The sequence below is a fragment of the Dipteris shenzhenensis genome, chromosome 23 (genome assembly GCF_047967505.1).
Source record: "Dipteris shenzhenensis isolate YYH24624 ecotype China chromosome 23, Dip_SZ_1.0, whole genome shotgun sequence".
Taxonomy (NCBI): domain Eukaryota; kingdom Viridiplantae; phylum Streptophyta; class Polypodiopsida; order Gleicheniales; family Dipteridaceae; genus Dipteris; species Dipteris shenzhenensis.
Genome location: NC_141618.1, coordinates 9,112,865 through 9,130,776, shown reverse-complemented (window position 1 = coordinate 9,130,776; position 17,912 = coordinate 9,112,865). Strand labels below are relative to the sequence as shown.

Below are 17,912 nucleotides of genomic sequence, written 5' to 3'. Positions count from 1 at the left end.
TCACTTAGAAATATGCAAAGTATTATAGCTATGCCTATTTTATACAAAAATCTTTAGGTGAATCTGTAGGAATGGTGAGAGCATAATGGGATGGCTTTTGAAGAAACCCACATGTAGAGTAGACTTCTCTATGAAAATTCCCTTATGATCCTTCTTACAACTTTTACTTAATAGGGGGTGACATTGAAAACCCTCTCTCAACCTATCTTCATGAAAGAGTTTCTTCAAAGAAAACTCATTGAAGCAAGCCATCTAGGTAGTTTCGCCAGCGAAACCCCTTTGAAGCAAGTCTCCCAAGGTAGTTTCGCTAGCGAAACTACCTTGGACAGCACTTTTAAAAGTGACATAACTTTCATATCCAATGTCCAAATATAGTCATTCAACCACTCAAATTGATCGGAACACCCCATTTGAGCACATCAATGGAGTTATATTTTGGAAAATCTTTCATATATAGTATTAAATATTACATGTATTTTATGAGAGTGATATATAAGCCCAAGTTAATACTTATTTATAGTAATTTAAACTTCTTTAGAAACATGTCCATAAATATGCTATAAAAACACTAAAAAGATATTGCCATATGATATAAATGTGTTAATAAGTAATTATATATGCATAGTATTATTACATTGAGAGTGATTATGAGGAATGTTTCTTAAAGGAATCAACACTTTTTTAAGGTAATAACAGGGGTACAAAGGGATGTCTCTAAATAAGAAAATTATGTTGTGTAAAAATGAATGAGTGACTAGTCTGTATATTTTTATGATAAAGGGATCTAGTTCTAGTGAAAATAAAAGTGTAAAAACCATGTTTCCTAAAGAAAAACATTTTTAAAAATCTCTTGAAAAACACGCTCGGATAAACCTGCTCATAGGTTTTTGCTCGTAAAATTGACGCATCCCTACTTGGTCTGAGGTCTCTTTAGCATACTCACACCCTTCCCAAATGTTTATGATAGCTTCCAAAAGGTGACGTCCCTTGATGAACCCTTTTTGCTCTGGTAGTATCCAATCTTTCATTTTGTTTTGAATCCTTAAAGCTAAAACTTTGGCAAAAATCTTGTAACTGCAGTTTAACATTGTGAGGGGTCTCCAAGTTTTCAATTCATCCTTAGGGCCTTCCTTAGGAATGGATGAGCACAATTTTCTAGCAAAAACCTACGAGCAGAAAAGTTAGAGCGATAATTTTTGACACCAACCATGCTAATATATTTCTCAAAGGAATATACAATTCCTTCTTAATTTATGATTTATGGAACCATATACTTACTTATTATCATTATAATCCTCATTTTGGAGAACATCAAGTATATTGAAGAAATAGTCAACACTTTAGAAACTCCTATGAATCCCTCCCTATCATACTCTTTTCTTAGGATTATGGTAATTCAATCGATTCAAAAGAGTTTCCCTTAGCTTTAGCAATCCCATCTTCGAAGTATTGAGAAGCTCTCATGTAACACTGTATACGATATTCCTTGGATGAGTAGGAAAAAGATCATATAATAATCTATAATACATTATCAAATATGGGAAGGCAAGGGAGGGATTTTTAAAATATTCCCAATTCTCCAAACCTAAGTACTTTTAAGGAAATGTGGTCCCTACTGAACTCCTTCCTACCATAATATGAATTAGGGAGAAGTTGTAACTCTCATACACATCTTGAAATTTCTAATCTATCTCTTTTATATCTGTACAAATTATGACTTTAAGCCTACCATTGCATAGATCATGAAATTTTGAACATTTTTCCTTTTTACAGCTCCTCAATCCGAGCTAAGGAGCAAAAGTTATGACCCCTTCTTTATAGGCTCTCCAAGGGTATTCTGCGAGTAGAATAGGGTTGGGGCAAGCTGTCAAACCATATTCCTCTGGCAAAATACACTGAGGGTCCATTAAAAAGGCATTATATATTTTTCTTAGCTCATCCTGAGGAACTATAAAGAGGATATTTTCCAAAAATTCCATGATCCAGCCAATGGTGAAAGGAAAAGAAAGGATATTTGAAAGTCATAAAATAAGTCACCACTTGGACATTATATATGTTTATTATATAAATGTATATTTATATATCTCTCTATTTATGAATATTTCATATTTAATTACATATTCCTTGAAATAATTTGGAATTTTGTGCTCCCCAAAAATGACTTGAGCCTATATATTTTGACCCCTCCCACCTTTTGTCTACTCGTCGCTCGGCAGTTTTTGCTCGGAAAATGGAAACCCCCCTTAGGAATTAGCTTTATAATACCTCCATTTATGTGAAGAGGAAGACAACCTTCCTTGACACTTTCCTGCCATAGGAGGAGAAGATAAGGCCCAATTAAATCCCAAAAGGATTTGTAAAATTCAATGGGAAGACCATCTAGTCTTCCCATCAGTCATGACATTTACAGCTTCTTTCAGCTCTTCAAGTTGAAGGGTCTTTCTAAATAAGGGAGGTCAAATGATTTGACAGCTTTATCCCTTAATATTTGGCAAATTTGTCTTGCTCTCTGGGTATCCTCATTAGGAGGGGAGGTATTAGAAAGTAAATCCTTAAAGTGATTCTGGATGTACTTAACATTTTCCTCAGGGTTGATTAGATGAGAGCCATTTGGTCCTTTAAGCAGAGGAATCTCTTCTTGACACCTTTTCCTTCTAATGATTCTGAAAGTTTCCTTAGTAGGAATGTCAATCTTTCCTGCCCACCAGTCTTTGTAGTACACTTTGGACTCATTAAGTCTAATTTGTTCCTGTTTTCTGAGTTCTCTTTTGGCCTTAATCAATTCTTCATGAGCTTCATCTTTACCCTCTCTGGCTTTCTGCTCTAACATACTAACGTTATTTTGAATGCAATCCATTCTTTGAGCCCTTATTTGTGCCCTTTTTTTCTGGCTAATCTTAAAATGATATGAGATTCCTTGACTACCAATTCCCAAGCTTGAGATGCTGATGTGTTCTAAGAGAAAGCCCTATGCCAGACAACGTTTATTAATTTCTGTACTTTCTTAAGCTGAAAGAGTTTAGGGTCATCTTTGAACCAAGATGAGCTCCTCTCTCCATTTCCAAAATTACAACTTAGTGAGACAGGTTTGTGGTCAGTAGACAAGCTGAGAGAGGAATATGTTAAAACTCTTAGAGAAAGCTGTCTGTTCAAGAGATTTTGGGACATATAAAATCTATCAAGTCTAGCCTCCCTTCTACAATCCCCTATCTGACTGTTGCACCAAGTAAACTCTTTGTTGTTACTGACATCCACCATCTGCCAATGCTCTTTACAGTCTTCCCAAGCAAGTAATTCAGCTCCTCTGATGCATGTGCCCATACCCTTCCATCTGTCTACTTTGCTCTCTACCATATTGAAATCTCCCATTATTATGCCATTGCTATTTGGGTATTGTAGAGATTCCCATAACTCCCTCCTCTTTGGAGCTGAATTGGGAGCGTAAATAGAAATGACAAAACAATCAATTTCTTTGACACAACACTGTAGCATTACCCATCTATTGTGTACATCTGTTATGACTTGAGAAATACAATCCTTGTCATGAGACAAAATACGTATAGTTGTACCTCCTTTACCATTCTCAAGAGTAGTGGAAAACCAAGTCCTTCTTCTATCTATGACTTGAAGCCTATTTTTAAGAGTGGAACTACTTGCCTTGACCTCTTGCACTGCTAAAAAAAGAGGTGAGAGTGAATTAGCTTTTAACCAAAAAGCTAATTCTTCACTTCTACCTGGATCCATTAAGCCTCTGACATTGAGAGTCAAGAAGGTTAATGATTTATCTGACATTCTTTTTCTGCCCTTTTTTAGCGCTAGGGTTGGGGCTGTTCACTAGCACTGAAGTTACCTTAGACTATCTTCTCTTGTGTTGAACTACTATGAAGGCTTTGTCTTGACTACTGATATCCTGAGAAGGTAAAGTATCCTATGTGGACTTCCCTAGATCATCCTCTGAGTCTTCTTCACTAGCTTCTTCCTCTTCCATGGCATCTTCTCTATTAACATCCTCTTCAAATTCCTTTGACCAGCCAGCCTCTATGATCATATTGTCCTCTTGATTGTCAGTGATTTCCTTACCCACAAATTCTTCTTGCTCCTTAAGTGGATCAAAGAAGTTCTTGCTTGCTGTGTTTGTCTGTTTGTTCTCCTTTTCATTTCTCTTATTAGAAACCTGTCCAGTAGGTTGACTCTTAAGAGGAGGGTTATGTGTTTTAGGGACCCACTTTTCAGTAGGGGAATGCTGCTTTGAAGCAAGGGGTTGTGTTCCCTGAATATACTACCATTCCAATTAAGAATGGTAAGTGTAGCTGGCATCTCTTCTGCTATGTCCATTTTGATGCAAATCTGAGGATTTCCCCTGGGGTTAATAAAATTTTCCTGTTCTAGTCCAAGAACTTCACCTAGCCCACTGCAAAGTGAGGGGAGCTGGTTGCATAAGTACAAAGGTAGGTCTAGAAGCTCTACCCATACATGAATCTTAGTAAACCTAGGAGAGTCAGCAGAAAAGTCATTGGACCACCACTCAAGATACAATGGTTGGTTTCTAATAGTCCAAAGGCTATTTTGCATGGCTCTAGAGGCCATTTCTAGTTTCTCAAAAAGAAAGACAAAAAAACCTTCTTTTAGGAATCTTACATTTAGAACATTTATCCCTTTTCTAATCCAATTTATCCTGATCCAGGATTCAATTAAAGTGAGAGGTGGTCTTACACCAGGTAGAAAGCCTACTAATGCATGGGTTGTAAGCCAGATTAGGCAGTCTTGCAGTAGGTTGTCATCAAGAAAAGCTTTGACTGCCTTACCTTATCCATTTGTTGTATCCTCTCCATTAGGATGTTGTGTTTCATCCTCATTTGATTGTGAAGCATGTCGGGGTTTTGGGACGCCCGATGACGAGTGGTCTTCAACTTCTTTCTCGGAGGCTGAGGGTATCCTCTTGCCTCCCGCAGTCTCTGCCCAACATCTTTTGTATCTCTTCTTGTGTCCTGGTCTGAGGAGCCTGAGGGGCCACCATTGAGGGAACGAGCACGGTCTGGTGTCCTTGGCAGGGGTCTGCTATCTCCCATTTTGTTTGCCAACAAGAGTAGGGAAGTGGGTATCGTCAACTAGATTAAAGTGTTCTTGCAGCTGAGGTGAGCGCACGTCTATGTTTGTGAAATCCAATAAGGAGTCACTCTCAAAGGGTCGAAGAGGTAGGTCGAAAGAGATGTTTAGGGGATTGATGGAGGTGGAGGCGTACGGGCAAAAGGAACCAATGTCCCCCTCATGTCCTCTATCATTGTCTCCATCATCCTTTGTCTCCATCCTCTCTCTCGATGTCTCGATGTATTCATTAGGGGGTAATTACCTACTACAAAATTACTTATAGAAGGAAAATCCATCTAACCAACATATATAACCTACAAGAACCAAGCAATAATCCTAGCATAAATATAGCTCTAAATTTCCATTCCATAGGAGGACTTCAAGTTATGCATACTTCTTTCCTCTTCCCTTCATTCTATTTTCTAGGCTTTGTTCCTAAAGATGAAGGGTCGCCTACAACTTAAGAGGGTGAATGCATGTTATGTATAGGATCTGGAAAGATGTGCTCATTATACAGACTTCTACTACATAGTCACTATGCTCACACATGCACATACGACTATGATTTTTTCTTCATTTTTTAAAATCTTTGGTTGCTACCATATGTGCCTGAAAAAATAAAAAAAAAGTTTTTTTTACATGCACCCTCTACTTACCCAATTAAATTCAAGAGGAGATAGGGTTAAACCCTAACCCTAGACCCAACCCTCTACTTAATGCAATTCAAGAGATAATAGGTCAAACCCTAACCCTAATGGCTTTCATGTATATATTAATACCAATGTAGTGTACAACTCTTAGTATATAGTAACCTATCTCATGCACTCCACTCTCTCCCCTCAATGCTCCAACAATATATTTATCTAGAAATAGATAAAAAAGATAGCAAGTTCTTGAAGCATACTAAAATGCCAATTTCTCAGCTATGTGACTAGATAGTGTCCTTTGATAGGCCAAGGACCATAATGTGAAAGATTTAAATTAGATTGAGTTGGAGATTTAAAATAAAGTGGTTGGATAATGCTAATGAGAGAGGAAGAGATGTCACTATGATGATGGTAGCACTTAGTATGACAAGCGAATGCTTTGAGTATGGATAGTGTCAAGACAGCCGTAATGTCAGACTGAATATGTACATGTATCTATATGTTTGTATATATGCAATATTATAGAAGAAGTGATCAAATTGATGTTGTAAAAAGCTCTAAAGTGATTGAAGTGATCCAATATTATAAATATTTCCAAAGTGATTGATGTTGTAGAAAGATCGTTGAAATTTGCATGCTCTTTAATACAAACCAGTGAAGGAACAACGAAGTAAAGCCACGGTAGCAATGATATTTCTTCAGCCCATTGTCCTACGGAAGATGAAGCCATTTTGCAATAGGTCCTTTGGCAACCCAAGATTGTCATACATGAGATTGATTAATTGAAGGAGGAGCTTAGTGTTCCATAACATCGACCCGAGATTGTCATTCGAAAGATGGATCACTTGCAAGAGAAATTGTGGGGAGGCCTTCAATATTATAAGGACCCACAGTTTGCAAAGTACATTACTGAAGGCTCCCACTGTGCTTTATGTCATGCCACTATCCTAAAATCCTTGCATGAATATAAAGTTCTCCAGAGATGGCACACTTGATCTCTTCAAGGTTGGAGCTTTGGCTACTCTGTTTTTTTGTTTTCACCCATCTTTTTTTTTGTTTCAACTTAAACCTCAAATCAATTCAAAATGCATGAGTGTAAATCTTAGATATATATTACCCAGGTCCTTTTTAGGGGTAACCACCCCTCTAATACAAGTGTGGCAGTTGGTTGCACACTAGGATATTAACTGCCACTAGCATGGTGGTTTGCTTCTATTATTACAATATGAATGCCATACAATTCATTCATTTAGGATTTAGGATTCTTTTACGATTCATTCCTTTAGGAGTTTACATAGATTCCTTGATTGATAATAATTAGCTGGTAATTAACCAATCATTAAATGTTGTAATTACCTGCACTCTACTCTCACTCTATTGAGCATATAAGCCCGGTGACTAGTAATAACTGCACTCTACTGATCATGCAAGCCCGGTGGTGGTGGTAACTGGTAGGTGTGACTAATTGCAGGTCCTCACATAGATTCTTATGATGTCACCCCATGTATTTATGATTCTTTCTGTAACTTTTATGAATGAAAGTCATTGCTCACACATTACCTTTGCATATCTTTGCTAGAGCTCCAACACGCTGATAGAGAAGACTACCCACCTCAACCGAAAGATGAGAGGTGGACATGTCAGGTCGTATGAAAGAAGAATGAGAAGGCCAAACTCAATGAACTCTCTCCCTATTTAAGTGCAGTGGAGGCACAATTAAGAGCCCATCCTAAAATCTAGCCCCGAAACTTTGTAGATCGATCCACCTATTGCAAATCTATGGCATACCCTGAAAGACTTTGGAATGCTCATGTTCTATCTGAGAACACTGTTGGATGACCTCTATGCAGAACTAGAACTGGAGAAGAGGGAGGATAATAGCTACAAGGAGGACATGCTTCGCTATTGGCTGTATGACTTGGAATCGGCAAAGACGGTGAATTTTAATTTCCTTGGCTATTGTTTTTCCTGCTCCTTTAAGGTACGTGTCAAGCTCATGATGTAGGTTTCTTTTGGCAAGACATGATGGCGGCACAAAGTTGTATAGAGCAGAAGACTATGATGAAGAGGACCCTAAGCAAAAGGAGGAGTTACTATGGGCGTACAAGTCGATAGAGACAAGCAAGCAGTTGGTGGTTCGAATGTGTAATGAGGTCTGCGGCAGTGCATCAGACTGGCCTAAAGAGCTATTAGATGCTTGCTACAGAGAGGTTGATAAGATAGTTAGGAGTTTTGAATTTCCCTGAGTTGCAAAATGTCATCATATTTTTATTTAGTAAACATCTTGTAGGCAATTCTTGGACCTGTGGACTTCTCGGACTGCCATCATCCATAATCTATGTTGCTTGTAATACCTGATTTTGTGTTGACATGCTTCCATGTAATACTTAAATGTCTTTGTTGGAAAGACAATTGGTTTTTTAGTGTCAATAATATGTGAGTGTAATATTTTGTGAGCATATACAAATTATCTCAGGTCTGCCCGAGTAAACTGTTCACCGATCTTATTTTAGTCAACCAAAGTATACTCGGATCTCGATTAATACACAAGGGTGAAAGCATGGATAGGTGGTTCAAAAAGTAGTGTCATTGACATTCCTTTGTCATGTACTAACAAGTAGTAAGAGACTCGACATTGGGCCGAGAAGGTAGTTCACCTACGGGTGGACATTGAGGGGGGGTGTTAGATATGCTCAGTGTCCCACCCTCCTGGTAACCGCCAGTGGTCCAAGGTGCTCAAGTTGTAAGGCCCCAATATGAGGAGAAGCCATGTGTGAGCCCAGGACACTGGATGGATCCTGACTTGCATGTTAGATGAGGTCTATCAATGAGACCATTGATCGTAGAAAGGTGATTGTGTGGGAGCCCCTTATTCTTGTTGGGGCCTAGGGGCCAGCTTGTCCCCAGTTGGGGGGTCCCAGGGGGGCCAGGGGCCCCTTTGGCGGGGGTTCGAGGGCGAGAGCCCCCGAGGCGATGATATAGGGAATATTCCCTATATATTGCATGGACAACTAGTCAATTCCATCGACTACGTTGATTGGTCGGCTTCACCGACTAGGTTGATTGGTCGGCTCCACCGACTACATTGATCCGACTACTACCCTCATAGCTATAAAGAGGCAACCTCCCCAGTCCATTGTACTAGATCCGATCTTCCAACAGAGATCTCCAGCTAGTAGCTCTTCACCTAGTATCTATCTAGATCACCATCTAAGCTCCACTGTGGGAGCGCACGGGTGGATGGAGCCATCATCTGTACTACATCAGTATTGAAGGAAACTTTTGTTCATCTCCAGTTTGATGTGTACTCTCTATTCTTTGTTCAGTTTCTGTTCCGCTGCAATTTAACACACACAATTTCATTTCTGAATGATTAGTAAAAGCAATAAATCTTAAAGTTTCACCAACGCATTATAAGGTTAAAGGTGTTTTTACTGAAACTAGATATAATTGTTTGAATGAAGTGAAAGATTTAGAACTCACTATTGATCCATACAAAGAAAAGAGGAATTTCTTAGTGGCTTTGCTAAGTGGAAAATATATAATTTTGGGAATGCCATGGTGGCGACATCAATTTAATCCTGATGTTGATTATAACACTCACCAAATGTGGATCACACATAATGATAGAAGAATTTGTTTAAAGGAACAAATAAAGAATGAAATGAATCCTTTGTTGAATCACACACAAGCTAAAAGGGCTTTTAGGAAAGGTGAAAAATCAATTTTGGTTTTGGTAAATTTGATTATGGCTGTGCAAATTAAATTGAATGATGATTTCAAAGATTTTATCTCATAATTTTCAGATTGTTTCTTGGATGAATTACCCCCATGTTTAAACAATCGCAAGACTTATATGAAAATGTAGAAAGAAATGATGTTTCGCTTAAATTGTTCATCATGGGAGGAGGTTAGGAAGAATTACCCAACCTCAAGTAGTCACAACTCCTTGAAGAAATTCTTAGTTTCCTTCAAGAATATTGTGAGTCTCATTGAATGTCTTATTCTTTCATTGTTGATAGGTATAAATCCTTCCTTCATCATGTACCTTACTCTAGCTTCTAGTTGCTACTACATAGTAATACTAGTGTAAATACTTCTATTCATGTTTTTTTGCTCAGAAAACAAGGGATAGAGCAAATATAGCAGAGATTCCATGTCCTGCCAATTTTATTTCCCATATTGAATATGCAAAGTTTGAAAAGGAGAATAGAGCCTACCAAAAACTATTTTTGCCAACTTTCGACACACAAAAAATTACTCTACTAGGGCATCCTCTCGAGCCTCTCTAGTATGGCATCTCTGATATTGATGTTGTGGACATGGTTGACAAGATCCCAAAGCTAAAATACACATTTTGTATAGCTAACACTCCATTCGACTATAAACTAAAGGGATCAAGCTTTGACAAAAGCCCCTTTAACTATGAGAAAGTGACACAAATGCTCCAAAATTTTAAACAGGTAACAACAAACCCACTTTGGAGGATTTAATATTCCATTCTATGAAGTAATCATCTACAATAACAAAGGTCCTCATGGAAGAAACACATGCACTTGAATCAATGTGCTAGTAAGAACCCTTATCCCTGTGATACTTTTCTATAATGTTTTCTAAAATTATGCATTTAGTATATATGTGTTGTAAAATATTTATCTTTATGGCCAGTTTCTATAGGTATAAAACAAATCTCAACCATCTACTAGGAGAAAGGATGGTGAGTTATTTTGAGATGATGAAAATTGGGTATTTCTTTGCCTTTGAGAAGAGAAAGGTTGGGATGCATTGTAGAAAAAAGAATGTTCAAAATGTATTTAAGAATTCTACGATGACAAGTTGCAATGTTCTCACTTCAACCACAATAGTGTTCATATCCCCATCATAGATGATTGCATGATCCGATGGCCTATGTGCTCTCACCCTGTGCATGGAATTAACATCTTGAATGAGATTGTTAAATCATTTCAAGTGTTATGTGGCATGTGAAGCATGCATCCTAAAAAGTAAACGATACAATAAAAACATTAAAAATTTGTTCTACACATACACACAACCATACATTCAAAAGTGCAATACTTGAGTTTCCCCTCAACCAAAGGATAGGCCTAATTGAGATCATTCGATATGGTTTAAGGGGCCTCCAATGTTGTGTTAAAATTATGCACACTTATTCGAGAGCACGCCCCATCACTTTTCCTTCATTGGTGAAAACTAAAAAGAATTAAAGAAATGGAATCCATGCTTATGGGATTGTTGCATGGTGGTCTTAAAACATTCAAGTTTGGCAAGATCGGTATCTTTATTCACCCTGCAATGGATGAATCAGATGTGCAAGATCTTTGAATAAATCCAAAAGTATTTATCATTTTATATTGCTTCTTTTTCCATGCACTTCCTTGTGATAAGACCCCTAAGCATGTTAAAAGTCATTGCATTTCATAATCCACAGCATTAAACATGCTAGCATGCCCTTTAGCCTATTTGTTTATTTTTACCATTTTAGGCCACAGTGGACTTGCTTTGGCAGAAACCGGTATATCCGATTTGCTAACGTGTATTGCCAGAGGAGGAGAACATGGTGGTTGAAACTTCACATCTAGTACCTCCTTCTAACACACACTGTCATTTGGTTTTATCTTCCTTGTTTATTTGGGTAAGTTGGACTCATCATCTTTCTTTTTTTGCTCATGATCATATTCTCGGCATTATCTTGGCACCCAGGGAAGGGCCCATTCCCTTTGATTATAATTCTTTGGGAAAGGAAGCACGTCGCCTCCCCGCCCACAATATGTATGGTTATAATAATTATATATTATATACAAATATTTTCAATTGCTCGTCTATTAAAAATTGCTTGTTTTCAACGTGAGTTCTTTAGAAGCATGTTATCGATGCGAGGGAGCAAAGAAATCTAAACTGGCTGCAAGATTCAAAGATATCGACACCTTTATTCATATGATTGTAGTCCATGTGACAATATTGTATGGACTACAAGGAGGATCAGCTATTACTGTATCGCCTTATTCATGTATTTGTTGGACTTCAGCTTCCAAAATATGGACATCACGAAATCACCACCCTTGACATTTTGCAAAGAGGATTGAGGCCGTTATATCGGACCCTATGTCGCATCTCATGTCCACATTTTTACTCTCTTTTTTTTTTGTTTGAAAATTTGATAAAATACTAGATTTAGATTCAATTTCGAGTTAGTAGTTAAGTGCTCGACGAGAGAAATCAATGTTTGTAAACCTTGGTTAGCAGGTGGACCAAGTTAACCTGAGGCGATGAGCTGATCCAACGCCATGAGCTCCACTGCTTTCCTCTCCATGCATCCTTCCGATCTCGTCTGCGTCTCCTCATGCAACAGGTAAACAGACTTCTTTGTCTGAACTTTCTTCCAAAATTCGTCTTGCAGTCCTGAAATTTTAGGAATGCGTACGCGCCTTGGTTTCTCAGCAGCAGTTGCTCCTCCTCTATCTGCCAAAGCCCGTCAGTGAACAGAGATGCAAGACCCCGTCCGCTGTCAGTTTGTTGCTCTGCGCAAAGCCGTTCTGGAGTTGCTTTGCCAACATCTGAGCCGATCGGTATGCTCTTTTGGAAGCCCTCCCCCTTAGCAGGAACAAACTGGGTTGGCATTATATCTGTTCTCATGATATTTAAATGCAGGCCAAGTGATGACCATGGAAGGAGTCTCAGCAGAACCTTCCCTATGGAAATCTGAGAAGGTGCGGCTGGCAATTTGAATTAAGCTTCGAAAAGAAGAGGATGAGGACTTCTCATGCTTGGGATATCATTGGTGCACTTGAAATTGCAAAAAATACATATCTGGATCGGGTGCTCTCCGATTTTCTTGTTCACGTTTCGTGAACCGTTCTTTGCAGATAAATACCCGGGAGTCGGACTTTGAGAGTTGGCTGCCACCTCCTGTAATACAATCTGATGTTGTCGTCATGACACCAGCACGCGCTTACTTTGATGATACTATTTGTTCGGTTTTGGACGATGGATCTCTAGGCCAACTCAACCGGTACTAATGATTCATTCTGTTTGGATTTTCTGATTTCAAAATTGCCGAGATCACTTGCCTCAACATAATTCAGTCTCGGGAGCTCGACAGGATTGAGGTTTTTTTGGGTTTGTGAGCAGGGATAGCAGGCTTCAAGAGGAATGCAACAAGGGTTTGTCTGGTCCTGATGGGGAAGTGAGAAAGCTTTGTGAGAAGAGGCAATTCAAGGATGTGCTCTCTGTGTTGCATCATATGGATCGACAAGACATCGGAACTGATCCTGATGCCTTTATTCTTTTATTGCGAGAATGCATAAACATGAAATCCATTACCTCAGGGAAGCAGGTCCATGCCTTCATCTTGAGAAGTGGATCAGAGCGTAATACTGTCATAGGGAACAGCCTTGTTAACATGTACGTGAAGTGTGGCAGTTTACAAGATGCCTGGCATGTGTTTCACAAAATGCCTGAACGAAATGTGATCTCATGGACTGCACTGATTGCAGGTTTTACCCAGCATGGATATGCCGTGGATGCAATCAAACTATTTCAGCGAATGGAAGAGGAAGGAGTGGAGCCAAATGAAGTCACTTTTGCTTGTGCTCTAAAAGCATGCGTCTGTCTTGTAGCACTGGACCAGGGCATGCAGATACATTTACACATTATCAGAAGAGGTCTTGATGCAGAGAGTTTCTTGGGAAATACCCTTATCGACATGTATGGAAAGTGTGGCAGCATACAGCATGCTCGCCAAGTGTTTGAGAAGCTGCACAAACAAGATATTGTTGCCTGGACCGCAATGATTTCAGGATATGTCCTTCATGGCCAGAGTGAGGAGGCATTAAGGCTTTTTTGGCAAATGCAGTGCAAGGAGGTCAAACCCAATGAACTAACATTTGTCAGTGTTTTGAATGCATGTGCCCTACTTGCAGCGCTTGATGTGGGCAAGCAGATTCATAAACATGTCAATGAATGCAAATTTGAATCAAATGTTTTCATTGGAAGCAGCCTGGTTGATATGTATGCAAAGTGTGGGAGTATAGAGCATGCACGTCAAGTATTTGACCAAATGCCTGAGCGGAATGTGGTTTCATGGACTGCAATGATTGCAGGGTATGTAAAGCAAGAGCAGAGTAAGCAGGCAATAAAACTCTTTTGGCAAATGCAAAAAGATGGTGTGAAACCAACTGCAGTGACATTTGTTAGTGTGGTGAAGGCATGTGCTCACCCCACAGCCATGGAAGATGGCAAAAGTATTCATGCTCAAATAATAAAGAGTGCATATGACTTAGAAGTCTCAGTGGGGAATTCCCTTATTGAAATGTATCTAAAATGTCAGAACATAGAGAGGGCGTGCCAAGTGTTTGAGAAGATGCCCATTCGGGACATGATCTCATTCACTGTGATGATAACAGGGTTTGTGCAGTATGGAGCTAGTCAGCAGGCGATCAAACTCTTCTGGAGAATGCAACTGGAAGGTGTGAAGCCAGACGAGATTATCATTACTAGCGCCCTCAATGCATGTGCAGCTCTTTCAGTCCTGGAGCAAGGCAAAAGCATCCATGCCCGTGGCATTGAGATTGGGTTGGAATCAGATGGCTTTCTCAGGAGTACACTGATTAACATGTACATGAAATGCGGGAGCGTAGAGCATGCACTTCAAGCTTTTAACAAGATTTCCACACAAGATGTTGTCTCTTGGACTGCTATGATAGCAGGGTATGTCCAACGTGGTCATGGTGGGGAGGCCCTCAGTCTATTTTGGCAAATGCAACGTGAAGGTGTGACTCCGAATGCGGTCACATTTGTTAGTACCCTGAATGCATGTGTCCTCGTGGCAGCCCTGGAACAGGGCCAGCAGACTCATGCGCACATAATTGCAAGCGGAACTGAATCTGACATATTTGTGGCAAGCGCCCTTGTCGACATGTATGCAAAATGTGGAAGTGTAGAGAAAGCACAAGTCGTTTTTGAGAGAGTGCCTGAACGAGGAGTGGTTTTGTGGAATGCTATGATTGCAGGTTATTCTCACCATGGTAATGCTAAGGTGGCTCTCGAACTTGCTGATAGAATGCAGAACGAAGGAGCAACTATGGATCGCATTACGTTCATCAGTGTCCTTTCTGCATGTAGCCATGCAGGGCTCGTGAAGGAGGGTCGATTTTACTTCAATTTAATGAGACAAGATCATAAGATGGTACCGATGGCAGAGCACCATGCCTGCATGGTTGATCTTCTTGGCCGTGCTGGGCACCTTGAGGAGGCAGAGGATTTTGCAAGAAATAGCTTATTTCAACGTAGTGCTGTAGTATGGATGGCCTTGCTTGCTGCATGCAGAATCCATGGCAACATGGAGCTGGCAAACGTAGCGATAAATCAGGTTCTCAAGTTGGATCCAGGGAATTCTGCTGCCCCTGTGCTGATTTCAAATCTCTGTGGTACTGCTTGCAGGTAGAATGAAAAGTAGTTGTTGCAAGAAAGCAACTTGGAGCTGGCAAACGTAGTGATCAATCAGGTCCTCAAGTTGGATCCAGGGAGTTCTGCTGCCCCTGTGCAGATCTCAAATCTCTGTGCTATTGCTTGCAGGTAAAATGAAAAAGAGTTGTTGCAAGGAAGACTTGGGTGCCTCTGCATAGCGGTCAAAATTCAACAGTGACTGCACATCATGCACAGCCTAGAAGACTTGGGTGCCTCTGCATGGCGGTCACAATACAGCAGTGACTGCACATTATGCACAGCCTGGTGATGCCAATGTGGCCCTTTAGCATGCAATAGAATAGTTATTATGGGTTGCATAACCATTGCTACGTTCATGCCACATACCGACATGGGATTTTGGAGGAAAAGGTTGCGCTTCACCTCAGTTTAACGATGCTGTTCCACCTGGCCTTGATACTACCTTGATTTATGTGGCTGTGTATAGCATCTTGAGGAGGAGTAGAGGATTACACAACAGTATGGTTGACCAGACAAAAGTTTGCCAATCCTTGCTCTATGACAAGTCTGGATTGGATCTGCCTAACTCTGTCACTCTTCTGTTGCTATCAACCCTAGCTCTTAGCAGATGGTTATGTATGACGATGGGAAAGGTAAAAGGGGTGCACTTATGATGATGGACAGAGATGCAAACAATTCCTGATTAATGCCAGAAGGTCGTAACGATTGCTTTGGACAATAATTCGAAGGCAGCTTTCCAACCCACGATAGAAATCCATGAAGGTGCACCCTATCACTATTGTTGTTTATCTTCTAGCTTCCAGCCATCGCGAAAGTTGCAATTCAAAGTCTTGGCAACAGATCATGCCTTCATGGTTGAACTCCTTGGCTGTGCAGGAAAGACGCACAGTATTTGCCAGAAAGAATGCAGCACTGTGAATCACCATTACAGGATAGAGCTGCAACATGTTGAATCCTCACAACTTGCCCTTCCCGTGGCGTGGGACGTAGCAGATTTCTTGCTACATGAAGGTGTGGTTGAATTGCGATGTACTAGTGGTCTTACGGTGAGATGCAAGTGACACGGCCATGAGGGACATCCTTGGCTCTTTGTATTTAGAGCCTTGTGTTGGCTATGAACATTTCTTATCCTTTCAACAAACAGTTGTATTGCTTTGACATGGCAGCAAGTATTTTCAATACTGCTCTTGTCCTCCATAAGCAATAACATTTAAGTTCGGTGCCTTGAGGATTGTCATGCCAGAGCAAAAGGAACATGCAACTTGGCTGCAAGTTTCAGAAGTATTTTATCTACTGCCAAAATCACTTACATTGACCCCCTGGAATAATCCAGAACACCCTTCAGCTCATATGCCATTCTAGTCCTACAGCTTGCAGTAACAAAGATCCATGCTAAAAGGTGCAACTCTGGTTGCTATTTTTAGCATGTGAAGGTTCTTCCCAAACTTTTTGGGATTTGTTCACTCGTTAGGCAACTTTGATATTTTCGAGTAATTCTAATTTTTTTGTCTCATGCATCCATTGTTTGGGTACATCTTGAATGATTTCTTACTAATAGTATAACTTGCAACAATAAAGATTTGCTTTCGAGCTCTATGGTATCTCCAATTGGAGTCACTAGAAATGTTTCAAGAGAAAAGCTTTGAAACATGCTTCAAGATTTTGTCTAGAAAGGTTGTCTGTGTGTGCATGGGCAAGAGCATGCATGCACATTGCATGCATGTGTGTGAGCTTAAATATGCTTTTGGAGAAGGAATTTATCCTCGTGACTCTTGTGAACTTAAAGAGTGGATTCTTGTGTTTTCTTAGATTTAGGCATCTTTCAATCTGCTGTAGGATTAGAGGTTGATATATATGACAAACTGAAACAACCTGAATATAGTGGTTTACACGTTATAAAAATGCCTCACATTGACTCCCAACATTTCTAATATGGCAAAATATGGAGTCATTTCTTCCCAATTCCATAGATTTTCCTGCCTTTGTACAACTAAGGAGTCATTTATCACTCAGTGTAGTAATTTGATCACTTTGCTAATACACGAGGTAAATCTGACAAAAATGATTATAAACTTAGATATGAAGTCTTTTATCTATGGTGTATTGGCCTTAGGCATCTTTAGAATATTGAACATAAGCTGAAAACAAAAAGCGGGGAGTTGAACAGCCCTTTTTTCTTTTTAGTTTAAAAAAAAGAGTTAAATTGAGTTTGCATGTGCGTTGTAAGGGATTAAATTTTGCATCATTGTAGGAAGCGGTAACATAAGTGTAAGTGGTTCCTTTAGTTTTTTATGTTTTAAATAATTTATTCATTCTATCATTCATTCTTTCTTTAATACGAGAGAGAGAGAAAGAGAGAGAGAGAGATGATATGATTGTATTAAAGTCTGCGTGAGACCCTCAGGATCTATACGACTGGTGATCACTATTAACTAATAGTGATCCCTTACATTCAATGAAGAGAAAAATCTTACAGATTTGTCATGTAGTGAGTACTTGTTGCGCCAGCTCGTGAGGTAGACCCAATACCTGGTTGTGATATTCTAAAATCTGTTTTAAGTAGCTTCCTGCTCCAGCAATTCTTTAGGTCTCTGCTTTTCCCATAGCCTTCTCTGATGTGTGTGTATGCTCTACATCTCAGGAGTACATGCTGCTCATTTTCTACTTCTCCTGTGGGGCAGATTTTGCAGATTCTTTCCTCTCAGGGTCCAG

The 17,912-nt window shown here is 39.6% G+C and overlaps 1 protein-coding gene across 5 annotated transcripts; it reads left to right on the top strand.

Annotated features, from left to right (window-relative positions):
* Nucleotides 1-11,982: 11,982 nt before the first annotated feature.
* Nucleotides 11,983-16,683, top strand: LOC147886956 (pentatricopeptide repeat-containing protein At2g33680-like). Of its 5 annotated transcripts, none has more exons than XR_015543220.1 (6): nucleotides 11,983-12,105; nucleotides 12,195-12,322; nucleotides 12,405-12,463; nucleotides 12,620-12,765; nucleotides 12,885-15,962; nucleotides 16,077-16,683. XR_015543220.1 is itself a non-coding variant. In XM_087394642.1 (6 exons), the coding sequence occupies exons 1-6, from the start codon at nucleotides 12,041-12,043 to the stop codon at nucleotides 15,196-15,198; spliced, it is 2,472 nt and encodes an 823-aa protein (XP_087250768.1). In that variant the 5' UTR covers nucleotides 11,983-12,040; the 3' UTR covers nucleotides 15,199-16,683. The 5 variants fall into 5 exon arrangements, 4 of the variants coding, with proteins under 4 accessions (XP_087250768.1, XP_087250765.1, XP_087250766.1 ...); XM_087394642.1 differs by having other exon boundaries at nucleotides 12,885-14,524; nucleotides 14,765-16,683; XM_087394639.1 differs by having other exon boundaries at nucleotides 12,885-16,683.
* Nucleotides 16,684-17,912: the final 1,229 nt, after the last annotated feature.

Coding starts and splice junctions, on each gene's coding strand:
- LOC147886956 (XM_087394639.1), top strand. CDS start 12,041: ATGAGCTCCACTGCTTTCCTCTCCATGCATCCTTCCGATCTCGTCTGC. Junction 12,106..12,194: donor TGCGTCTCCTCATGCAACAG/GTAAACAGACTT, acceptor TTGGTTTCTCAG/CAGCAGTTGCTCCTCCTCTA. Junction 12,464..12,619: donor CCCTATGGAAATCTGAGAAG/GTGCGGCTGGCA, acceptor CGTTCTTTGCAG/ATAAATACCCGGGAGTCGGA.